At 32.1% G+C, this 27,792-nt stretch overlaps 1 protein-coding gene across 1 annotated transcript in view; it reads left to right on the top strand.

Moving 5' to 3' along the window:
* LOC108567058 (voltage-dependent calcium channel gamma-8 subunit) overlaps positions 1–27,792 on the top strand; it is a 173,785-nt gene that overhangs the window by 66,152 nt on the left and 79,841 nt on the right. The window contains exon 2 of the mRNA XM_017927266.1: positions 6,783–7,148. Coding sequence (XP_017782755.1) covers positions 6,884–7,148 — 265 coding nt within the window. The 5' untranslated portion in view covers positions 6,783–6,883. The remainder of the gene's footprint in view (positions 1–6,782; positions 7,149–27,792) is intronic.

Genomic DNA, 27,792 nt, shown 5'->3' on the forward strand with positions numbered 1-27,792 from the left:
ACATTAATTTATATGTATGTGAAAGAGTGTGAAGGAGGCTTTGCTCCGGTCTTGGAATGGTGATGTAATGCAATTAGGGTTGCCCAGTCTCGAGATTTTTTTTTGATTCCCGGGACACGAAACAACTGTTTGTAGCAGTCATACCAAAGCCTTTCTCAAATGCTTATGACCCTCTATGTAACATTTACATACTTAACAATCAAATTGCCTCCTATAGGGCGTGGGCCATATATTGGGAAATACTGGTTTAAGGTATTCCCGGGAATTCTCGAGAGATGAAAAAAAAGCTGTTTCATTCAACATTGAACAGCAATTGAAATCATGGCTGATTTTGAACATCAACAAAAAATATCTTCTCAAGCTTTATAAGTTTCTGGATTCTACATTGTCCAATTCTATCTAATAGTGCATATAACATATCTCTTCCTAAATCATTAACGATTTCATTAACTTTTGTCATGAAAAAATTTACAATTTCAACAGCTGTCAAAAAATTGCGACTTTACTTCTTCATGACTGCTACTTTCAAATGAGAGATAACTTCTAATGTACCGGATGATATTTTAGTGCCATTTTCAAAATTCCCGGGAAGTTTGTCCCGTGAATTCTCGGCTTCAGCGCTATTAAATGCAATGAAGTATTATGATCAAAAATCGTATACAAAAAATCACTGCAATTCGACCCAACAAACAAGATGTGTTCACTTTTTTTTATCCAATACAAATGCACTGCATGCAAAGCATTATTATGTAATTTATGTTTCTGCACGGTGTACATTATACTGAATACTCCATGCGAAAAATCTGCAAATCCCACAGTTAATCGGCAACAATTTATCGTTTTGTATAAAAAATACGTTCCTATTCAAATAGTTAATTTAAATTTTACTCTATTTATTAATCATTTCATACTTAATTAGACACATTTTTTTTATAGTTTTGAGTTTTATTTCATTAGGTAAATTTAAAACTTTTAATTGTATTAAAATTCATTTAGTAAGTTATTACTAACTACAAAATAGAATATGTAAGAAAACTAGAAACGTTTTAGTAGAATTAACTATAAACTTTATTTCTAATACTAAGTCTAAATTTTACAAACTTTTATTAATAAATACATATTTTGTTCATTATTATTTAACTTTCTTTCTGAATTACTTCAGTACGTAAATAAAATATGTTTTTCTCATAAAACTAAATATATTAAGTATTTTTTAAGAGAATTGAATAAGATTGTAATCAGTTGAAACTATACGTAGGCATACAAAAGCCACGAAATCGTTAAATGAGGAAATAAAATAGTAATTTATAGGCAATATAATCACATTTTACTGTGCATTTATAAATGCAGGAAATAAATTATTTTAAAGTCCGCTTTAAATAGTGGTAACAAAACTAAATATATTGTTGTAATTACATTTAAATAAAAAGTATTTATATATAATTTATACTTACTTTTTCTACCAAATATAAAAAAAATCGTATTACTTTAATCTAAACTCTAAATTATAGAAAATGGATTTTTATTTGAAAAACAATGCAAAATTATGATTATTTGATAATTTTTTCATTAAATAATCAAATTTAAGTTTTATTTAGTTTGAAATGTGTTTTTTTTTGTATTCTTAGCATTTAAAATCAATTTTATAAATGTTAAAGTTAAGAAATAAAAAATATTGGAAATTATTTATCATTTATATATTTCAATGTAATCTTCGTCGAGATGAATATTAATTGGAATCGTTCGTGCATTCCGATATAGTAATTAGCGAAATATCAATCATGCCAGCCAGCATCTGCAATCAACTGCAGCATCAGATTTACTTTTTTTGTTGCATCGTTAAAATCTAAATAAAAAAGTCGAAAAAGAAATATAAAAATATTTTTAAAACTATATTTTGCAATGGTTTATTTTAATTTGCAAGCTGGCAATATTTATGTCATAATTAGGCTTTAATTTCTTATTTAAACTATTGTTTTTATTAAACGAGAATATCATATTTATAACTATAATTAGTTAATTAATTAAAAACTTTTAATTTGCGCTTAAAACTAATCTTTTTTTATGTCCAAGAACGTCTTTTTCTTTCTCTTCCTTCCATTCGTTTTCTAAGAAATTGCTCATGAATTTATGTTTGAGACAATTTTAAGAAAATTATATTTCATTACCTTCGTACCATAAGACTCAATCCAATTTTAAGTCGATTTTTCTATGTAAGAAAAAGCGTCTTATGGTCCGAATTTTTGGTTTCGGTTGTAATTGAAATTGTTATTTTATTCTTCATTTACATCACTTATAAAGCAAGTAATATAATGGACAATCATCTAACTTTATCCAATAATTTATACCAATAAATATAGTAGAAAAAAAGTACTATATTTATTAGTTTCTTTCGAATGCCAATTTAAAGAGGTACCAAAACCGAAATCGATATCTCAATCTTGGTATGTAATGGCTTGTGTCGAGGAGGATGTATCCGAAAATTAGAGCAGTTTCATTGGGTTATCAAGTCGTCGAATTGATGTTTATGGTGTGGTGCGGTTCCATACCCCCAGCAGATTGATTCTCCCTTTCTCTGTCTCCTGCATTCGCCACCCCAATTCCTTTTCTAGCCATAACTTAGAAGAGTAGACTTCCCATCCTCGTCTCAGAGAACTATTCAAGTTCCTCGGAATCTCCCCGACGACGAAGGCTATTACCATCTTGGGGTCCCGCGAGGACAGCTGCTTTAAAATATATACGTGTATACTCCACACCATCCCTTTCTTTTCAGCGTACATCTCCCTTAAAACATCGAGAACCCTTATATATCTTTTTATCCTGGTGGAAGAAGAAACTGGCTATGAAAGTCGGGAACCGCGCGCCGCGGCAGCCGCGGAATAACAAGTATAAATCCCTCAGACGAAAAACCCTCACCTCACATCCCCAACCACTAAGTCAGCCACCCCTTTTCTTTTCTCGTTTTTTTTTGCACGGTCCATGAAAATCGCGAAATTTTCACAGTTCTAAGAGGGGTTGAATATAAGACGGAGGAAAAATAATCTGCATGCCTATATGCATAAGGGGATGGCGAGGAAAGTGACTTCTTTCTACTTATTCTTCTCCTTCCTCCTTCGCTTCATCTTTTCTTTTTGCGTTCGTCAACGATCTGGGCTTGTGCGGAGGGCGGTTGAGTTATAACCGCTATTATTGCAATACGCATGGAGATGAATTCCGCTAGATGGGAAATCATTTGGGGGACGCGTCAACCCAGTTTGATACATTCCACCCTACGTAGATTTATCACGTCTTAACTTCTATTATTAAATCGGAACGAAATTCCATACATCTACGAAATGGATAATCCATTTCTTGGCGCATCACATCAACTGCTCCGTCGCATTGTTTTAATACAAAAATTCGTTTAATGGAAGTCAAATTCAATAAAAAAAATAATGTGAAACTTGAAAACTTAAAAAAAATAGTTTTCTAATATTTTATTTATGTATTCAAATCTCTTGGAAACTCAAACTTGCGTTGCAATAATTTTGTATATATTTTGTACAATATATTCTGAAATAATAGACATTATTATCAATAAACATTTCATCTAAAATTAGTTGTAACTACAATGATACTATTATTTGCTACGCTCCTAATGTTGTGTTATTTCTATTCTTCCTATAGTAATGTACGTTGAGGTACAAGAACTGATTGTATATCGAAGGAACGTCTTTCATACTTCACACATTGATAATGAATCAAATATCGAATAAGTACAGCATTGTTGTATATTAATATGAAATACCATTGTCCATAGATGCCAAAGTTAAAAGCGTGTGCAAATATAGATAGATACATCCAGATAATGTCCTTGCAAACAAAGAATGGACGACAAGAGAGAGAAGGAAAAGGATGGTGGAGTAATCTTTAATAGATGAATACAGGAATCGAAGAAACAGCATTGACAGATATTCAATATTGGCCGCTTTCAGGTCCGGGCCTTGTGCAACTTATCTCTGAATTTGAATTTATAACGGTTCGCTTACGGAGAGGATCATTTACTATGCGAAAGAGACAATGCCCATCGACGAGGACAAAGCCTCACTGTGGAAAATCGAACCCAACCGTTTAATTACAGCCACGATCAAAAACTAAAAGGAACGATGATAACGCATGAAGTTATGTTCAAAGCAAATATTGATTATGATGCATCCACACTCTGTGATGTGAGCCTAATTACAGCAAGGTGTCATTAAAATATATGAAATATTCAACTGTCAATGTCACTTTCACAGCTGTCATCGACCTCTATTAGTAACATCTGTTGTATAATGTCAAGTTGGACAACTAACTAGAAATACGAATGCTAATACATCCACACTTCTTCTAATTTGCAAAGTTTCTTTCTTAGTCAAAAGTAGTGTCTACGGACAACTCGATAAAATACTTCTAATTGTAGGAAAAGCAATATATTGACAGCTGTCAATGTCATTTTCATTGATGTCATCAAATGTCATTTTTACAAACTTCATGTTATTAGTTAGGTCATATAAAGTGTAGTTGATGTTTCAGCTAGAAGTACTTGCAGTTATCAAATATAGAAGCTTTGTATGTTAGGTGTAGTGCGGATGAAAATTTCTGCAATATATATAAATAATAATACATCCACACTACATTCAATTTGCAAACTTCCCTTTTTAGTCACAAGTAATGTCTATAGTGGCAACTTGAAAAAGTAATTCTAATTATAGGAGTAGTAAGATATTGACAGCTGTCCCTGTCACCAAATATTAGTAATAGCACCTCCATTGGTTGGAATTTCAGGTGGAAGTACTTACAGTTATGAAATATAAAAGCTTTGTAAATTCGTGTGGATGCAAATTCCTGCTAGAAATACGAATCGAAAAGCTTCAAATTATCAGAGATACTTTCATAGTAGAAATATATTGACAGCTGTCAATTTCACTGTCATAGCTGTCATCAAATGTCAATATTAATAGATACTAGATCATATACAGTCTAGTTGGTATTCTAACCAGAAGTACTTTAAGCAGTTATAAAACCTTTGTAAATTCGTGTGGATGCAAATTCCTGATAGAAAAGCTTCCACACTTCATCAAATTTGCAAAGTTACTTTCATAGTAGCAATATATTGACAGCTGTCAATGTCACTGTCATAGCTGTCATCAAATGTTAATACTACTAGATACTAGATCATGTACAGTCTAGTACTTTAAGCAATTATCAAATATAAAAGCTTCGTATGTTAGGTGTAGAGTAGATGCAAATTCCTCATCTGCGGAGCGGATGCGAGTTCCGGTTCCGGTAGGGTTTGCGCCTTTATTCACAAAAAAAAACATCTCGCATGCATTTGAAGTTTTAATTAAAACCGTGCAGATACCCGCACCTCTCGTCCTTTTCCACAGAAATAAAGACTAATAATAATTTTTGGTTACAAAATAATAAAGAGAAAGAAAGAATAATAATCAACATAAATATGAAGTTGTGGACGTGAGCCAATTTGATTTCATTTTATTTATACACCCCGAGCCGCCGCCGCTTCTTCGCATTAGCGCAATAAATCTTAGTTATTTTCCATCGGGAATTAAGAGCGGAATTAATTAGACGCCCAGCGTTTTCTTCTTCCTTCGCCGTCGCCTTAAAACCCTACCCCAACCTTTCGCTGGGATAAGGGATGGTGGATGAGGGGTGGACTTTCCAAGACTTTCTTTCTTTGCTTCTTTTCTTACTTCCTTCAGGGTGGTAGTGGTAGGAAAAAAGGAATGAGCGGTTGTTGAAAAGGGGGAGACCCTGTCGGCGCCCTTTGTTTTTATTGCTGGTAAATTAAATAAAATAAGGATCTCGGCGGCGGCTTTCAATTGGATAAATCTTCATAATCAACGAGCTCCGCTTTTCATATTTAATCCGGCGAAGAATAATTTAAGTATACATTTTTCGCAGACCATTAAATTAAAAGGAAATTCTTGTTTTGTACTTTTACGAATTGACACGAAAATAATTGCCACTTCTTGGTTTTCAAATAGAAATAATGAGAATATTTTGATTTAAATTCATTCAAATTAAGTAAAATATCCTATAAGACTTTCAACTTTATCAAACTAATGAAGTATCATCAAATTATTTCATCATAGATGTAAGTACTTGGATTATCTTATCTACATTGTCTACAGATTCTTCAACAAAGACCTTGACAATATAATTTGCAGTTAAGCTCACACCTATACCAAATTATCCTTAACTAGAAGATTTTAATCATTAATTCTAACTTTCCAAGAATGTAAAGAATCTAAAAGTTGTTTTATTTGAACAAAATATTTTCAAATTATTGACAGCTGTCAATGTCATTTTCATTGCTGTCATGAAATGTCAATACTACTACATTTATTTTGTTGTAAGAAAATAAATACTGAAAGGAATAGCTAATTTTATGTATTTTGGTATGAGTTAGTTCCAATTAGAAACAAAGATAGTGGAGTAATTAAGGGAGACAATGTGAAGTCAAATAATGGTGTGGTTCGGTTTCTGGCAGAATTAATGATTTAATAACGATGAATTTCTGCGGAAGCGCGTATTTTATCAGCGGTGATAATATTTGCTACCGAAACTATGCTAATTTAATTACGAACTTCAAACGATATGGAACACATCTGATGTTCCTTCATTGCATACCCGAATGTGCATTCCCGTGATTGCTTGCAACGCATTAAATAATAACACACGTTGCGATGACATTGCTACAGTATTGTGTACAGTATTATGTATATCGTATTCTGTTGCAGAGATCAGAGCTGGAATACAGTGAGATGATGATGAGATAGGATAAAATATCTTGGGCTGCTGGGCTGGGGAGGCGTATGATAACAACCAGCGGTATTGAATTATGCAGAGGTCCATGGGCCGTGGGCACAGGCCCAACGGCGAGGACGAAAGATTGGGTCCCTTGGAGAATAACCTCACGCTCTTCTGGATCCTCACCCCTCTGGCAGCTACCGTCTCCTTGGTGGTCATCCTCTTGGCGATCTTCACCAACCAGTGGCTTCACACCGAAGAGAAGATGCACAATCCTTCTTACAACGGTACAGGAGATCGGGATTTCCTCTCCAAGATGACCGTTTCCGGACTTTGGACGTTGTGCTTCACTAACCGTAAGTGTTTGTCCCATTCTTCTTTTTTTTTCTTCGATTCATTAAGAAACTGCTCGGACACTCTTCATTGTGAGAGTGAGAGCTCCTTTAACGGTGAGGTTGTGGGTGGAAAAGTCTTTGAATTAGTGGTTGGCCGGTGCCAATTAGGGGCTTTCCTTCTAAAACTAATTACAAGTTGCCGCAGACCGTCTTGAGGGTTATGAGTTATCCTTAATTGTGTGCACCATCCTAACACTAACCATTGTGTTCCAGTTTATAAGTTCGCAGCCTTCGGGGCAAACTTACCCTAATTCATAAACCCCCACCGTTAACTAACTTATTACTCCATAGGAGCAGAAAGTGGGAAAAATACCAACTAATTAATGTTCAGAACTGTGTTTAGACGCAGCCGCACGCACCGCATTCTTAACTATGAACCATATCTCAAGTGGGGTCCTTCAAACGAAAATTTAATCAAGTCTCCTTAATAAACTGATTAATTTTCATTTGGAAACAACTTTTGGATTCCATCGAAAACCCAAACACTTACTTAGTAATTAATTGATAAAATTTGATATCATAAACCAATTCTTCTTCAATCACTACTATAATTATAATTTAAAGTAAATACTTTTCGGTTGTTCTTAAATCCTCACTTTATTTTTAATTAGACAATTTCAAGTAAATATGTATTTAACTATAATACAAAATTTCAAATACAATTGAAGTGTAATATCTTATTAATGTAATTACTAATAAAGTGGACACCTGCCGTTACTTACAATCTTCATTAGTTAGTATGTAAGTATATAGTAATTATTTTGCATTTCATAGTTAATATAAACTAGGGGTCGGCAACCTGCGGCTCTTTTAAGATTTGTAAAAACTATTTTTAAATTGACTTTTTCGTTTGATTTTAAATTAGTTTTTCTTTAGAAAAACGTGATAAATTGCGAGGATAAAATTAAATTTATGACATAATATTGTGTTAAAACAGAGTTAGGTAATAGTAAACGTGAAAGTGGTTTCCGGCAAAGCTGTTTTAGAAGTGTACACACACTGACCACCATCAACAAAACAATTAACGACAGGTCAGAGATTAGCCTGACCGAGTGTAAACCCTCCCCATCCACCCAAAAACGCCATCAAACATTCATACGGGAAAGTTTTCGGGTCAGGTATTAGCTAATCCTTCGAACCGCCATCAGAATATTATACGAAACTAATCCACTAAACCGAAACGGAAATTTATAAACCGTTAATTACGAGCACTTTCGCAAAAACGCGAAAACACTCTCCGACAGGTCACGTCAACAGGCCGAAACGGAAATCCTTTAATGCTTTCAAACTGGATACGAAGTGACATATTATATATAAAAATAAATAAACGTATGATGAGAGTTGTTGAGGTGACAAATCATTATCAAACATCGGTAAAATGAAAATTAGAAAGACGTTCGATTTTGAATAAGATTATGAAAAGGAATTGGGTTTTCATTCACGGTTGTTTTCGGTCGTCGCTATAAATGTATTTGCTTTTGGAAAATAATATCCCATTGATTATTGATTTTAAATCTAATTCCGCCGCCTGTTCAATTGACTTGAGGAATTGGAGAAGTCCCATTTTGGCGGAGGAGATGGAAAAGAAGGGAATCGGTCCTCAAAGCGCCTAATTAAATCAAATGGAATCAGGAATCGATTTGGGGATGTGCCCGACTTCAAGGAAGGGGAGAGACACAATCATGAACACTGTGTGCTCGTGATGCAGGACGGTCGGACGGACGAATTCCTTGAATTCCTTTCCAAGCACCTGGACTTTCCCTAAAGTTTCTGCTTGCAACCAAAGCCGCTTCATAATACACTGTTCCGAGTTGATGAAGACCGCATTCAAGCGGAAGATTCTAAGGACTAATATAATTCCATCAAATTCCTAAACAATTTGTATGTACACACAAATATGTTTCATATTGAATATATATTTAATAATATTTTAATTAAAGAGATTTATTCTGTTTTCACCTATACCAAAGGTCAGGGAATTTATTTACCAATTACCCCAAAATATTACTTGATTATAACGTGAAGACTTTTAGCCAATTCTAGTATTTTTTATGGATTCATAAACAAGAAGATGGATAGACTAGAATGTACTTTTACCCCATTTGGAATAATTTACCCCAGTTCCTCGACCAGTACTTTATACATAAATATGTTTACTTTCACTTAGAGAAAGTGGACACCACACTTTAAACATAATGAAATGTATATAAAACAAATTAAATACATTCATATCTCGATTAACAAATGGATGCGTTCTACAAAATTTCTTCATTAAGCGAAACTTCGTTTTCAGAGGTTTAATTTTTCAAAACTAAAATGCAATGGGCAGAACAAGGATGAGTTTGTTCGTAATGAAAATGAAAAGTTTTTCTGTTTTCGAATAAAGAAAATTTTTATTAAGCATAATTTCCAATACTGTTTCAATGTAATTTTTTAAATTTTTGGTTGTTTTTTTTTTTTTTTGCAAGAACATCTTTAATTTTGTCTTCATTTTCTTTGTCATTTTCTTGATAACAAGATTTTCTAAGCTTTTCACTGAAAACCTTTATCTTCTGCATTCAATGAATCAACATTTTCTTTCTACTACAACTTTTGGTCTTCACTTAAAGATTTCTTACTGACTTCATTTCAAGAACTATACTTATTCATTGAATCGTTGGATATTTCTTGTATGTTCTTCATCTAGACCAAATGTTCATTTAAGGATTTTTTCCTGACTTTTTTCAATGTTTTCGGACAAATAAATAAAATATTACTAAATTAACTAATATTTGATTCATATTATTTCCATAATGTTTTGGAAATTTACTTCGATTATAGTTGACTATGGAATATTGAAAAACGAAACTTTCATGATATTTTTATATTATTAATGATGGGTTTATTTTTTATATTGAAATTTATTTGCGTTATATTCTTGTCAATACAATATTGTTTTCATTATTAAATTTGTAATTAATAATTACGCCATCTGTTGTTAGTTGATTTAATTATAAATTAATTAAAATATCTGTGTACACATACGCATATTTAAATTGTTATTATTTTCGTATATTTAATAAATGATTATATGCAAAGTTTAATTGTTCACATTTCGGTTTTATTAAAAAAAAAAACTGCAATTTTAATCACCGCACAAAACGGAGGGTTGTTTCCCAGTTGCGCGTAATAGAATAACATATTACATCATTAAAAACGCAAAAATACACGCGGATGCAAACATACAACAACAACAACAAAAAAAACACGAGTAAAAGTATAAATCGGCAGCAATTTTGCGAAATTTACTGCACCAAATATGTTTGTTTGGGAAGGGTTTATTTATGGGAATGCGTGGAAACACTTGTGTTTCTACTGTGGCGCTGACTTCAGCCCGGATTACGAACATTCCTCTCCTACTCATATAAATGAACTTCTCCAAACTACATTTTAATCAATTTTAATGAGACCGACATAAAGAGAGAAAGAGGAGACGGGTTAGGTAATATTTAAATTTTTGAACGAGCTCGGTTTTCATGATTATTTTGCATAAATATGTGTTTGCGTGCGAGTGCAAAGGAGAAAAAAATAAAAATAAATGTATGGGTAACAGTGACGAATTGCCGGAATAAATCGCAAAGATTATTTCCCGTGAGCGCGCGCGTGTGTATTATGAATGTCGTTGGTGGTGTGTGTTTGGGGGGATGATGGAAGGGAAAAGGGCGGGAAAAATTTAAAATGCAAAATATCATTTCCGGGGATAATAAAAAAATATCGTCCGACTGAGATGCTAGGAGCGTGAAGGGCGAGGCACGGACCTTTGCAGGATTGTATTAAGTTTTATTTGCAATCTTTTTACTTTTTTGTGAAAAGCCCTTTATTTTTTTTCGATTAAGTAATATTTAAGGTTATGACAACTTATCTTAACAATGATGTAATATTTAACGTCAAAGTTATGCATTAAGTAAGATTTATTTGCTGTATCAAATTGTATAGCCATTACATTTATGGAGTTTCTCAAGGAATTGTATTAGGTCCTTATCTTACATTATCAAAATACTAAATAAATACAGAATTAGCCAAAAATCAAAGGATTATAGATTTTTACATATTGCATCAATTCTGAATACCGCACCGACAATATCCAGGACTGTTTGAAACCGGACTAATCGAGACTGTATAAAGAGACAAAAAAAAGTTATGTATAAAAAAAAATATTTGTGTAGTAATTTTCTCAACTAAAATTTAGTCTGATTTAACAATTTTTAAACCGTACTATTATGAATCCGGACTGATCGAAGCCGCACTATGCGAGGAATTTCTGGATTTATCTAATTAATTATATATACAATAAAAATAAGTCAAAAAAATAAATATTTAGACATAATTTATAAAATAAAAATCATTTAGCAAACAAATTTATTTCATTATTTATTTCATTTGATTTTTTGTTTATAACTTTTATATTACAGTTTATGTCTTATTCAGTAATAAAACTATTTATTTACAATTCTATAAACCACAAGGAAATATAGTGAAGAATCACTAAAAAGAAACTGTAAATAAATTTACGATTATTTGAAGAAGAAGAAAAAAAAAGTAAGGATAATTTAATGTTTTGATGTAATACATTTGAAAAATGGAATGCATCATAAAGCAGACACAGTAAATTTAACTTATATTATAGCAGTAATCTTAAGGGCATTAATCGAAGCTCCTTTTTTTATAGCATCTCCTCCAACAATGCTATTATAAAGAGAAAAAAAAACATTTTATCGTTTGCGATTAAGCCTCGCACTGCGAAAGAACCAATAAAGTGTTTTTAACAACTCGAAATTTTACTGCCGCATAAAATGATCGTTTCTATTTAAACAAATACAATTAACTCATAATCTATTTGATTTTCTTAATTAATTATAATTTGTACCACGGATGGGTCAAAGTGACCCATCTGAAAATTGAAGTATTTCCTAGTGCATTTTTTCAGTAGGAGCAAAGCAATCGCGGCGATAGGTCAAAATGACTTGTCTTTAGCACATATGTCCTTGGTTTCCTGTGTACAAAAACTGGTAAAATCGGTAATTTTGATATACATTATGTATGATACTAATACTGTGAATGAAGATACAAATGTATTTCAGTGTCTTTTAAATATTGCTGGTGTCAATAGTAGGGTTATATATATAAATCATTTGGAAAGAATTCTAGGTATTCTTTGATAAAATAAGTGGGAGATGCGTTGTGTGGTCATTTTGACCCATAGTTACTACTTGTGTTTCATTTATTTGTCAGTAGTAGTTACGGGTTAAGTGTGTAATTTTATCATCAAAAATTAAAAACCAACTTCATTTAAGAATAAATTTTGTTATTATGTAATCAATGTTGCTATGTGTATATTATATAATGTAAATATACAATTTATGGCATGCTCTCAAAATCTGAGCAAATAAATAAAAAAACTGATATTAGTTGGTACACCTGAACGAAATGTATGAATTCCTATGTCAGGTAAAGTTTGGATACAGCTGTATAATTTATGATCAACAATTTAAATGCAAATATAAGGCATTACCAATATCTAAGTAATAAATGTATTTTTTTAAATTATATTTTTGTAGTTGATCAAATATTTTGAAAACAAAATTTAGACTGAAAAAACAAATTGTAAATTAATTTTTGTGTGAGAGTATTCGCAAAAGGATTGTTCGAAACGAAATTGAGCACTTTTATAAAGTTGCATTACTGTTTGCCTATGCGTCGGAACGGCCCTGGACGAGGGGTTGTAAACTGTGTTCGCTGAGTGGTGTTGATAGGGCTCACTTACAAATTTATCATAATAAAAATAAATGGCGTTTCGTGTAAATATATAAATGCGAAGCTCGGGGAGAAAAATGCTGCAATGTATGTAGATGTATGTGGAGGGTGGGTTTTGGCGTAAGGAGGGTGGAAGGAAGGCCGGAAGTCGGGGTAAAAAAAAAAGATGAAAAAGGAAAAAAAAAATGTATATATAGACCTCGCAAAGAAGGGAAAAAAATTGTACGTGTGTGTGTATAAAACTACCTCTCGTCGACATGCATCAACTTTACCTCGCCACCCACCGGCACGAGGGATGGTGTTAGAGGGATGGGTTTTTGTACGAAGAGCGTTTGGATTCGCTTGTCACCAGTTTTCTCGAAATGAATGCAAACTTCATGAATAACTGACGGAATAACCGAGTTATATTCGTTCCCTACAACCTACACATGTCATCCCTAATATAATGGACCCCATCTCAAGCCGCCGTTTCCTCGATATGTGTGTGTGCGTTGATGTTTCTATCGTACGACACTAAAAATCTCTCATCCTATCTTCGCTCCTCGATGTTTCATTCCTTCGAACGCATCCGCATCGTGTCCATCCGATTGCTTCCTTTATTTCCTCTTTGACGACGTACAATAATTTTATAAATTTAAAAAGAAAAATACAGTTAATGAAATTTCCAACCAATCACATTTAATGAAACATCATTTTCATTTTTATTAAAAAAACGTCAAACATTTGAATGGTTAACAATTAAATAAAAAAAATATCTATTTTAACCATGTTCATAAAATAATTCAATAAAATTAATAAAAAATATTCCATTAATAAAAACTTAGAAAAATCATTAAATATTAGTAAAAACAGAACATTTCTTGTAATATAATTTAAATTAATTAATTTCCAATTTATTAAACCCTTAAGTGGTTATGACGTATATATTCGTCATGGTATTTTGTGTTGCGTAGCGTTTATGACGAATATATTCGCATCATGAATAATAATATACGCTAGCAATAAAAATAGTGGCCACTAAGAGAGCCACTTCATGCAATGCTTCAATCCGCTTAAGATGTTAAATAATAATAATTAATTCTTTATAAAGCAATAGAAAAAGTAAATATGTTTATAGAACGCTATTAATCATAGGTTTATCATCTCTCATAAATTTCAATATTAACTTAATAATATTTAATATTAGTTTTCTGTAATCTTATTAATATTTTGATTATTAAAAGTTTGATTTATTATGTACAAAATATTTTGCAGTTTCAAAGTTTGATGTTTTTCATATATTATATAAAATTTTACAAATTTTCAATTTCATATCATATTCTTAAAATGTTAATTCATATTATATTTATTTGTAACCATGTGTTTTTGTGTTTTTTTTCTTCAAAATTTTATAAATTTGGATTTTTGTTGAAACTATTATAAATATTTGATTTATTTACAAATTTTGTCATTTTTTTTCTTTGTAATAAGTACGTCAATTATATATTATAACAATATAATACTTAAAAAGCTTAAAAAGCTTTTTCTTGTAGTTCAATAAAATTCAATTTTCTTTTTTTTCTCTCAATTTTTTTTTCTGATTGCTTACTATATACATTACAATTACATAATCTAAGTTATTTCAACTTAAACTAAATGTTTGAAGGAAGTTTTTTTTAAATAACTAAATCTGTATAAAATATTTCGAAAAAAAGAAATGTACAAAATACGATTTATTCAAATAGGTCATGTAAATACAAACTAAAATTGCTAAAGGATTAAAGGCAAACAAAAACCTCTGTTTACATTGGTATTATTATACATTTTCTTTTTGCATTTTTCCGTGTGCGTTTTCGCTAATCTTCTGTTTTCGATTGTGATTTTGGTGGGATGGCCACGGCAATAAATCAATCGATTTTTCCGCTGATGATAAATCCTCGTACATGTGTCGCGGATACATCACACCAGTGGGGGGGTTGGTTTCCACCCCCCATATTCCCGAATTTATGTGCCCATTTTTACATACGCCCTTCACGCCAGATAATTTATAAATTTTCAACGCACAACAACAACAACAATCGTCCACCCACGCAAATGGGACCCTTCCGATACGCGCGCAAGCCCATCCATTCCGAATGCGCCAGTCCCATCATAATTTACATATAATTATACGGTTTAAATCGCCCGTCCTTTGCACAGATATGGTGGATGGCTCACGCACAAACCTTAGATAATTTATCTTATATAATACATTTTTTTTTTACTTAATTATTATTAACTGCAGAATTTAATTAAATTAAAAAAAAAATGATATTGTTTTATTAATACAGATGCAACCCTTTCTAGTCTCATTTTTTTTTAAATATAAATTATTAAAAATAACGTTTTGTCCAAATTTAAAAAATAGTCAAAATACCTTTTTTATTTATTGTGTGAGAATTACGTTTTATCAGGACATTTTGTCCCAACAAACATCTATCTGGGACATATTGTCCCAATAGACATTGTAATTATTCATTTCTGGGACATTTGTCCCAATAGGTTTTTTTTTAATAAAGGTTCCTACAAACTATGATTAAAGAACTTTATTTCTTGTACATTTTATAGTGCATGTGCCGGTTTTTTTTCATAATCCTTGCATAACTGTCAAAAGTAAGTAAATAAATATTAAAAAATATTTGACAAATTAATGAATTAGTATCAGGTCTATTATTCCAACAAAAATATCCATTTAATTGCAATATTTGTATAAAATCTAGTAACATTAACAAATCAATATTTCATTTCATTTTTCATTTCTGTTCAAAGTAAATGAAACTAATATTGCGCGCAAACAAACTACGACCTTTGAACTTCACTCTGTAATCCATTACAGTTACGAAATTATTTACGTTTACCTCAAGGTTTATTACGTTTTCGCTGAGTATATACAAAAATAATGTGCATCAAAAAGTCTGAACGAAACAAAATCGAGCTGTTTACTGGATTCGCTCTGGTTTTCAGGTCGACGCATATCGAAGCAGCGAATTTCGCAAATTCAGTTTGAAACATGAAAGCATACCAACATTATTTATTATACATCAATCCACGAAACAATCAGTTAGTGAATTTTAATTTGACGTTGTTCATCTCTCTCTTTCTCTGTCATGTTCAATGAATTTGCGTTTATTCGTATGTTGCATTTAAAATATGCAATAAATGATGCTACAAAGCAATTCCATGCGAAATCGCATTCATGTGTTCAGCCAGTCCAGTTTTGTAATATTGTTTTTTGTTCATTCGGTTTTTTGATTGTTTCTCTCTGATTTTCGGTACTTTCCATCTAATTTTACATGATATAAAAGCAATTTCATTAGTGGATATCTGTTAATTAATTAGCGTTGTTAATTACAATTTTAATTCGACATTTTATATATTATTAATTTTACTTGTATAACTGAAATTTTGTAATTGTTGGAAACGAAATTTGTTGATTGAACTTTTTTAATACGAAATTTTTGGACTTCAAAATATGTATTTTTTTTTCAAAAAGTAATGTTTAAATACAGAAAGTTAAACTTTTTTTAATAGACAAATCTACAATTTTGTCTTCCAAATTATTTTTTTCAAAAATATTATTTAACTTTTTTTTTCATAAGAAATTTTCATTTTTTGCCTTCCAAATGAGATTTCTTTCAGAAATATTGTTTAAGTACATAAAGTTAAACGTTTTTAATAAAAAAAAATGCACATTTTGTCTTCCTAATAAGTTTTTCAGAAATATTGTTTAAGAACAAAAAGTTGAACGTTTTGAATGGAAAAATAAACATTTTTTCTTCCAAATTAATTTTTTCAAAAATATTATTTAACTACAGAAAGTTCAATGTTTTTCATAAGAAATTTTCATTTTTTGTCTTTCAAAGAAGATTTCTTTTATAAATATTGTTTAAGTACACAAAATTACAGGTTTTTAATAAAAAAGGTATATATTTTGTCTTCCTAAAAAGTTTTTTCAGAAAATAGAAAAAATAGACATTTTGCCTTCCAAATAAGTTTTTCTTAGAAATATAATTTAGCTCAAGAATGTTCATCATTTTAATACAAAATTGACAAAGACAATAGTCTTCCAAATAAAAAAAAATTGGATATAATTAGAATTTTCAACTTTTAATTAAATTTATAAAACTGCTGAAAAATTCTAATTACCTTATTATTTTATTCGTCTACAAAGAAAAATGGTAATTAATTAAACAAACACTTTAGAAAATTAAGTAATATTTCGTTGAATTATAAATGAAATAACGGGTTTAAAATGCTTTTTTTCTTATTATTATTCTTCGTCTCTCTACACAATTGTTAAAACGTAATTTAAGTCTCGCAATAACCGTAATTACGTTCAAGTTGATTAACTATTAACGTTGCGTACTTTAGAATCTCGTTTTAAACCGATAAAATCTCAAAAGAAGGAAAGAAAGAAACACTAAACACTGTGTTTTTAATGAGTAGTCGGTAGTTACTTCTAATTATAATACATTTTATGCGAATTTTATTCAGTCTTTGATAATTGAGTAATAGTAAATTAAAAATTACTTTTTGACCACTTCATAAAATTTTTATATAAAATTCATAAATTCTTGTAATCCAATTATTTAGAGCTTTTACCAATTTGAAGAAAGTTGTAACAATATTTATCAGCAATGAATAATTTCAGACTTATTTTAATGAAAATTTCTATTTTTTTACATTAGGAATTTACTCAATTTGTAATGAAATAATTATTTTTCTTAAAATTTGTGGAAAAATTAAGAACAACAAATTTGAAATATAAAATAAGTCTATAAAAAAAACTCATAAATTCTTGTAATCCAATTATTTAGAGCTTTTACCAATTTGAAGAAAGTTGTAACAATATTTATCAGCAATGAAAAATTTCAGACTTATTTTAATAAAAATTTCTATTTTTTTTACATTAAGAATTTACTAAATTTGTAATGAAATAATTATTTTTCTTAAAATTTTTGGAAAATTTAAGAACAACAAATTTGAAATATAAAATAAGTATAAAGAAAACTGTTTTGATTTGATAAAATATCAAGACACAAATGTGCTAAAGATAATACAAATCTTTTACTATAAATAAATTGAATATAGTTTATATAAAACTGAAGGATATTGAAAACAAATCGTAGGAAAACGCAGATGAAATAGTTAATGAAACGGACAGTTTACGATTCAATCCGCGTCGCCCGTGTTTTAAACTCGAATCTCCTACATTTTCATATGCGAATCGATAAATCGGAATTCATTATTGCGAGTTGTCGTCCCCTTTCCATATAACAAGACACTATTTTTCCCTCTCGCTCCCTTTTTATTATTTCCATCCTGCACCTTCAGACAGGTCGCCGATTGTATATTGGCCTGGATATCCGAGAATCTTAGACTTTATTAAGCGCAGCATATTTCCAATATGTGCACATGCTGGAAGCATTCCTGGAACTATGCTGCATGCAGCCATCCGATAAAGCACATATCTTCAGAGGAGAAAACAAAATTGACCCAATCAAAAGTGTGGAATACTTTCAGATGGATGTAAAGAAATTGTGTTAAGATTTCAGAAATAGCCAATACGTTAGATTCTTTATTATTGCATCACTATAAATCTTTATTGTAAAGATTCTGAAAGTAACCAATAAGTTGATTCTTTAATGTTATATATGTAAGTATTTTTAAATTAAGATGGATATACAAAATTTTATTAAAATTTTAAAAATAATCAAGGAAAAACCTGACCCACTTAAAGTATGGAATACTTTCAGTTGGATGTACAGAAATAGTATTAAGATTCCTGAAATATTTCATCGCTATAAATATTTATATTAAAGACTCTTAAACCATCTTTAAATTGAGTTATATGTACAAAATTGTATTAATATTTCAAGGAAAAACTGACCTACTTAAAGTATGGAAGGATGTACAGAAATTATGTTAAGATTCCAGAAATATCCAATAAGTTAATTTCTTTATTGTTGCATCGCTATAAATCTTAAAGTTTATGAAAGTAACCAATTCGTTGAATCATATATAATGAACGTATTTTTGTATTGAGACTAAAACTCAGAAGGATTTACCAACTTGTATTAAGTTTCCAAGAGTAGCGACAGTACTGTCAGTAACATAGTTACTTTATTGTTTCAAGAGTACGTATCTTTATATTCAGAAATCAGATAGATTTACAAAATTATATTATCACTAGTTGTAGATCTCACTAGTAGTTAAAGAAGTTTAGATACTTAGGAAGTACAAAAATGAATGAAGATTCTAAGAGTAGCCAAATGAACTTTAGCTTCTCCAATATTCCATTTATACGAATCTTTATATTCAAAAGTGTTGAGAAGTATATAAACATACCTTACTTGCAACTAAAATTTTTCCCAATCATAGTTGCTTAATCTTTTACCTAATACTTGTGAAATTCGTTCACTACTCTATACTTGCCAAGTAACTTGTAGATACTCAAATGCCAGGCTAATAACATAAATTGTAATCTTATATATAAAGTTCTTATTTTGATTTACTTAATATTCAGAATATTAGAAAGAATAAAATAGTCCACACAAGTTTACTACAGTTTATACAAATTATGTAAACTCATAATAGAAATGACATTTTCTCAGTAGATTCAATAGTAAAAAAGATGACTCAATCAAAAGATGGAGGATTTGCAGATGGGTTTAAAAAAAAGTGGGTTAAGATACCAGCAGTAGCTTCTGGAATGGCAATAACTTATTTCCTTTAACACGTACACGTGTCTCTGTATTTGCGTGGTTCTATATTTATATGTATGTATATATGTATGTGATGGTGTGTGTGTGTGTGTGGTTGACTTATAGGCATGTAATAAAATGAAATCCGTGCGAACCTCTCGCCCCCAACGGGGAGTCTGGCTTAGTGTAGTCTGGTGTAAGGTAAAAGTGAATTATCCTCGGGATTTTGGGAACGGGGTCGGGGTTGATATACGGCGGCTCCGGGACCGGAGGGAGGGAGGATCGTCCGGGATCCCAGCGCACTGATAACCTCGGAGGGCCCCCAGGGACTTCGACGACACAACACTCACGAAATATTTACCAACCTCTGACGACGATGAATCAAATTCGTTAATTTTTGGAGAAAAACGCTTAACTACTTCGACGATCCCTTCTAAAATGTGAAACTATGCTCTCCGTTGAAAGGGTGGCATGACTGAGATGCCAAAAGGGAGAAAGATAGATAGATAGATACAGAAGCGGTATAACAAGTTGGTGTTTGTGTTTGAGATTGTATCGAGGGGTCGGGTTCGTTGGAAAGGATGACGCAAAGTGGAAAGTTGCTGCGGTCCTCCGGGGAAGGCCAGTCGATAAATGAGGTGACGACTGGTCCCAGACTCCCCGGAGGATGGACCCCACGCCAATCGGATCCGGACAATCAAAATTCCATTTCAATTTCTGTTTCCATTATATGGGATAGAGATGGATAGAGACAGACGATTCCACAAAAAAAAATGAAACGAAACATAGATCTATACTTTTTTCATCAAACTATAGTATAGGAAGAACTTTTGTAAACGTCAGGAAGTAATACAAAAAAAAAATAGAAAATTGTAATAGAAATAAAATTTATATATTTTTATACTTTATTTAATGAACATAAGTGTGACAAAAAGATTAACTAATAACTGCTTAAATATAAACGTTTCAGATAAATAATTTCAAAATTTCATACAAAAAAAAAAATTATCATAGGACTAAAACTTATTTATTTTCATGAAGGATAAGTGTCATGAAGTACTATTATATTATAAAGGTGAATCCACAACATACTTCATCCACTTCAGTAAACATAAGTTTTCAATTTCAATATGGTCGATTTGTAAATGGACAAACTGCGGTCCGCGGGCCAAATGCGGCCCGCAAAGAACATCTATCTGGCCCGCAGCAGATTTTAAAATAAAAGTATAGAAATTTTCAATTTTTGTATTAAAAAAAAACATGTAAACACCTTTTTTTTGATTATATATTATTAAACAATATTTGCAATGTTAATTGAAGAAAGTTTTTTTATTAGATGTAATTTTACGTTCATTACAAGTATTCTTTATGGTGCAAGTAATTAATTAGTACAAGTAAAATTTGACGGTGGAAACCATTGAATCAAATCTAAATGATGAGAAGCAAACGACGGTCGTGTAAGTAAGTTAGAAACTTTCCATCAGTAAATTTGTTTTAATTCGAAATAAATTAATGGTCGTGAACGGTCCGGAATTGAAGTTGTCAATCCGATGTGTGTGTACACACGTTTTATGCGCCGCGGGAAGTCATTTAAATGTTCAAGGCATTACATGTCAAAGTGTTTTGCTATTTGCGTGGGGACAAGTGGAAACCCTGTGAACACATGAACTAATTGAAACGTACTTATTTCAATCCCGCAGATTCCTTTCATTTCACCATACATGACTTTTTTTCCTTCCAGTTACCTGCAGTTTAGTTTTTAAACCCTCTGAAAGCGAGGGTACTTCATTCAAAGGAGTATTTTTATGGGGAAAAAATAGCTTCAGGCTATCCGAGGATTTTCCAGGAATAACAGATTTAACATGAAACTCTTAATGTTAATCTAAAATTACAGTTTTTAAAAGTTAAAATAGGTTATGGAAACTTTACCTAACCTAGCTTTATTATTTGTAAGAGAATAAATAGGCTATGACAACTTAAACCAATATAAGGATACAAATTTAAACAACCCAAAACTATAATTTTCTTGATAATTTAAAGATGACAAAAGCTATCTTACAGGCAAAATGAGAAATTGAAGTAAATTACGATATTGTAGTTTAAAATTGGTGAATTGGAGCAAACGTGGTAAAAGCATATATCGGATTCACAATCCTGTGGTTATCCTTAATAGATGAGAAGTAACTAGTATAAACTGTGCAATGCAGTGCATCGCGTAATAATAGGACCATGTGCATTATGCTGTTTAATGAGGTTTCCAGACCATAAGGAAAAAAGAGAGGCAAGTAACAAGCATAGAAGTCCAAACATCGGTTGGCCATTATGCATCCTGCTGCATTCAGCAAAGTTACGTATAGTCACTTGGTCTGAATGGAAGCAAGACGTACAAAAGGGAACCGGACGACAATGCGCCAAAAGCCCCCATTACTTAGAAAATACTATGAAAAAGTTAGCTAAATTTGATCTGAAAAATAATAGAGAGAAAAAAAAGTGAGATTTTCAGAACGATGGCGACTTTAAATCGCGTATCCGTATTGGAAGGACGATGCTGGAAAAGGAAACAAAGTTAGGGATGATTCAAGCTGCGAACTTGTTTTGGAAATTCGATAAGGTCGGGACGTGGAGGTTTGATTAGTGATGCTAAAGAAAATCCCTCCTTGGTTTAAAGTTCGAGCATGTTCAAGGTGTATGTGTATGTATATATATATAGAAATTTATACCGTAATCAAAATTCTCAGGAGTTATCAAGTTGGTAAGATGATTTGTGTTCATATAATGGTAACAATAAATTGCGTCTGTTGTTCCCACATAAATTCGCCGCTGAATTCTGGAGGGGTTTATTGTGTGGATGGGGGAGGTGAGTTGGGTGGAGGAGGCGGCGTTGCAGGGTCCTCGGTCGCGCCCACAAATTTAATCAGAACTTTCGAAACTAGAACCGAATAAATTTACATTACGGACGAAACACGCGATATCAGTCCTGCGGATGGTCCTGCGAGGAGCAGGAGAAAGAGGGGGCGGCTGAAGCCATCGGAAGCGTGTGCAGAGAGCACGGGCGATGCCGGACCCCGCGGATGACATAACCGGAAGAGAGGGCAAACCCTTAAAATTATGGCCCCACGAGAGGGACGCTCCATAAACATCATTAAACACTTCACTGTCTCCACTAACTTTACCTCCCCAAACAACAAACGAATAAGCGTACACCTAAACTCCTACTAGATAATAATAATAAGAACATTTATAACCCTAACTTTATAAATAGCCACTGTATATATACTTTCAATAGCAGGTATAATATACTTTCAAGTTATTACTTCATTACAACCACCAAACACATAACTGCTATAGGTTGTCATTTGATGACAGTCAATCTGTTTTGACAGCTACAATTTTCAATTGGTACACCTTACCACAGTATTTAAATTAGTTTTTTTCAGTTGTTTTACTGAAAAACAAAACATAAAATAAAAAATAATTGTTTCATATTTTCAATTAAAACCATTTGACTATTACTTAACCGTTATGACAACTGGGGAATTTACGATCAGATTACTGTAGTTGTACCTAAACAAGCAAACGATAACTGAACAGGATCTCGATGGCTATCCTTCATGTGAAGGACTATGTTTAAAGTGGGGAAGGCTTATGAACAAGGAGTAGGAGGAGGTTGGAGTCTGGAGGGACGGCTTTCGTCGGCGAGTTTTCAGAGGGTTAGGTTCGGGGGTTTTGGTGTGGAGGAGGTCTTGTTGTGTGCAAAGTATTATGGGTCCCACGAGTCTACTTTGTAATCGCATTATCGACTCGCGTACTCATTATTCCAGAGGCATCCGAGGTTTATTATAATTGGACCTTGCCGCCGTGCATTATTAATGTTTATTGTAATTGGCCTAATTAGAATGGAAAAGGGGGAGCGACCTAAAGGAGTCCCGAAATTGCCATTCAGCATTTCGCCTTGGCCACAAAGAAAAGAAAAATATAGAAGAAATAAATAAGAATCCTCTCGGTACTCTCTCCATCCATCTCCTCCTCCCACCTCGAATTTCATTTTCTTTTAACCTTATTTTCTTTTATTAAGATCTATCGCGATTTTCACTATTCTTTATTATACATAAATTTCAATTTGCAGCAACATTATTATCAAAATGACATCATTAAAAACATACTATAAACAGTATAATTTAATTTGTATACGACCTCTAGGTAGTGAATGGAAGCAGTAACTAAATATAATGTTGGTAGTTCTGACATTTGTGACATATAATTGACAATTCTGTTTTATTGTCATTGGATTCGATATTAACTGAATATTGAACGTTGTTGCTACGCTCATGAAATAGGTTACGAGAATTACACCTTTAGTGAATTATATAATAAGTGAAGAACATTGAACGCAGTTTAAAAAATAATGTAATGTAACCTAATATACATATTGATAATTATGACATTTGTGACAAGCATTTGACAGTTCAATTTTACTGTCATTTGATTCCAATGTAATGACAACTAACTGACATCCATAAGTGACATAATACATAAATATTAGATAATGTTATCAATTATCTTTGGTTACTTTATAGTCCTATAACATATTTCCACATATTTGAATTTTAAATATATTTTATAATATATGACATAAGTTGTAAATTCCAGTCAAACTTACCAACTACTTATGTTATCATAATATTAAATTAACAACTGCATTCTTCAATATACAACAGATGACAGTTCTTTGACAGTTTTTTGACACTTTAAAAACTTAGATTCAATAATAATATAAACTAAAGTATGTAATATAATAGTGTGGATGAAGCCTACCATAAAATAAAGTTACCTAAATGAACGTATCGATATTGTGTTTTTTTCCTTTTTAAGTCTAGCTGAGATTGATGTGCACTTCTGTTAAATTCGAAGCTCTTTTCGTGTCTGCTTCTGTTTATTATTTAACATTATATAATCCGGACGGTGGAGTGCACTCTAGACCAGTATGGGAATATATTTTGTGTACTGCTGCAGTTTCAAAATTAATTCCAGCTTAAAGCCTCTTCTCCGCCGCATACAGGATTCGCTGTTTGCTCTTCAAATGTAAAAATCCTGCATGTTCTCAATATATTTATGCACTTCAGCTGAGAGTACTTTAAAAATATAATTTACAATTCAAAATTGAGAATTGTAATATTAATAGCAAAGCCTCTTAAAAAGATCATGAAACTTTCATATTGCGAAAAATACTTGGACTTGACTACTTGTACAAGTACTTGTATAATTTTAATATTAAAACAAATTTAGTGCTTGTATGTAAACTCTACATACATAAGCATATTTCGTATATATTACTTGATATTTGGCAAGTACTTATCAAGTATGATTCAGTTAGTATCCTGCTTTATACAAAATCCATGCTTTTACATATTATTAGAGGCGCTTTAAATGTTCCACCAACAAAAAGTCGATACTTGTTGCTGCGTTCTCATGCATGCGTGTGAATGGGTGTGATCAATGAATCAAACCCTGAAAAACAACAACGTCGAAGCGTTGTTTAATTAGAGTAACAATGATGTAAGTACAGGTGGGCGGATGAACGAAGGGGTGAGTTTTTTGGGTGTGTGTGTAAGGGAAGGATTTTAATTAATGATATTGGCAAGTGTTAAGGGGCGTCGTCGACGTCGGCGCCGTTCCGTGTCTTTGATTTCTGGCAAATGCGCGACAAATTTAATATGCAAATTTGCTCCTACTACCCGGGACACGACCGTCGGGGAGGTTTGCACCCCCCGGAATATTATTATGAGCGGAAGCGCGGGTTTAATTGCCCGGGTCGGATATATACCAACATTCCGCACCTTTACAACAAAGTTACAACTGATTTGCACCGTTTGGGGGGACGAACATCCAACACCCCCCATTAAAACCATCCACCCTTCAGATCCAGCGTTTCCGTCCCACTAATAATACAATTTATCCAACTATTCAAGTTACACGCCAGATAACGTCGCAACTTTACTGTTACCAATAAAGATAAAAATTATCGTCGAACTATGACATCCCTCGCAGAGAGAAACCGGAGCGGATTCGGAACTGGCGCGAAAGTAGCGCCGTTTAAAATTAATCGTCGCCGCCCCCTCCGGAGTTTAATTTCGGGGATATCAATTGTTCCAATCCGTACAAAAAGTTTTCCCCGGATACCGAGATTCCAATAGAAATCTTCTGCTCATCTTATTTTAATCCTTGCAGCTCCTTTACTAATACCTACTTTATAAGCAACATCCACGGTGCATAATTTAAACTAAAACTTTTCAGCTTTACACAGTAAACAAAATAATCCATTGTATAAACACATATTATTTGATAATAACTCATATAAAATAAGTATTGAAATTTCTTGTCTTTTCAAGATAAAACTAATTTCGGGATATTGAAGTTAACTTACTGGCTGTAACATTCACATTACACATTCAAAAACTAGTTTGGAACTAAAATTATTTTATTACTTACATTTTCTTAAACTTTAACTATATTAATCCACATTATCTAACCACGATTTCTCTCTCTCCTTTTTTCTCTCTAAATAAAATGAAAAATTGTCATATTCTTATGTAATCAAAATATTTATCTTTATTTGCTTCTCGACACATTATTTTGTTATTCTCACTTATTTAATAATTTCTATACAAAATGATTTATAAATAATAAAAACTTTTATATAAAGTTTTGCAGTGGAAACTGATTAATGTGTGATATAAACTGCTGTTAAAGTTTAAATTTATAGCAATTATTGTAAATTTTTCTATATCATCAATCAATGTCAACGTTATGAAATAAAGATCTATGAACCTTTGATAGAGATATAAATAGTATAAAGATTATCCGATGTTTTCACTGTGAAGAGTGTTGCAAGAAAAGAAAAAGAGAAGAGAAAAAAAATTAAAATATAAATAAACCCTTTGGCGTTTCATTTTATTCGGGCTTACAGGATTTGTCCATTAGCTTCAATACACTTCACGCTGATCATTTCTATTGAGGCAAAGCAGGCGTGCGAGAGAGAGAGAAAGAGAGAAATAGAGTGTAAGCAGTGACTACTTTAAGGGATCACCCCCACATAATAATCGACTGGATGTGTATGAATGGCCTCGCTGGCCGCAAGATCATTACGCCCTACAAAAGATTGGTTTCCAAACGAAAAAGGGAAGACCGTTTCAAAAGGAGAACAATAATATATTCTTTATTTATTTATCCATATCGTACATTCTCCGAAGAGCGACCACTTAACTCCGTTGATGGCTTTCTTCAAGAGAGAGAGAAAGCTTTAACCGCGATTCCTTACGTAATATTCCTTCACCCCACAATCACTGAAGGCATATGACTTCTACGCTCGTCGCTTTTGTGTATTTTGCGGATGGCGCAAGAAAAAATAAAAGGTCAACGATTTCATTACGAAACGCAAAGTAATCTCGTTTGTATTTATAATTTTTGCGCCCTTTTCTTTGCGCAAATTTGCACGGAAAAAAATATGATATAATGCGGGCTCAAACCTGAAGAAGAGAAAAAAACGGTTGAGTTGTTGAAATCGCACATCGATTTTTGTTGCCAAAGCTTTGTATTTCATGGGGGAGGGGAAAACCGTTTGGGTGGTATCAAGTGCGTGGGCGAAGGGCGGAAGGGCTGCGCTTTTGTTCGAGTTGCAGCCCTCTTGTAACGTATTTTTAGTGCCGGCTTTAGTGGCGGCTAATTCCAATTTTAATTAAAATGCACGCGCTATCCCCAAACGGAGTAAGAGAGAGTTCTGTAACAATAAAATAGTTTGTAATTAAAATAAAGGCCCTATTGGATATAATTATCCTTTGCAGAAGACGCCGATGCGGGCGCAAAAATGAGATAATAGACGACCGAGATAAAAGCAGATTAACTTTTTTTTCTTCTTCTTGTCTTTTAATGTTATCAAAATTATCTCCTCCTCTCTATGTCTCCTTCATTTGCAGTTAACTTTCAAACTTAAATTAGACTTAAAATAAAAGTTTCCAGCACTTACTTACACTTTTTATTATATAACTTTTACTGCACATTAACACAAGCGTATCTTCTATGAACTGTGTAAG

The sequence above is a fragment of the Nicrophorus vespilloides genome, unplaced genomic scaffold, assembly GCF_001412225.1.
Source record: "Nicrophorus vespilloides isolate i.1.1-1 unplaced genomic scaffold, Nicve_v1.0, whole genome shotgun sequence".
NCBI lineage: Eukaryota > Metazoa > Arthropoda > Insecta > Coleoptera > Silphidae > Nicrophorus > Nicrophorus vespilloides.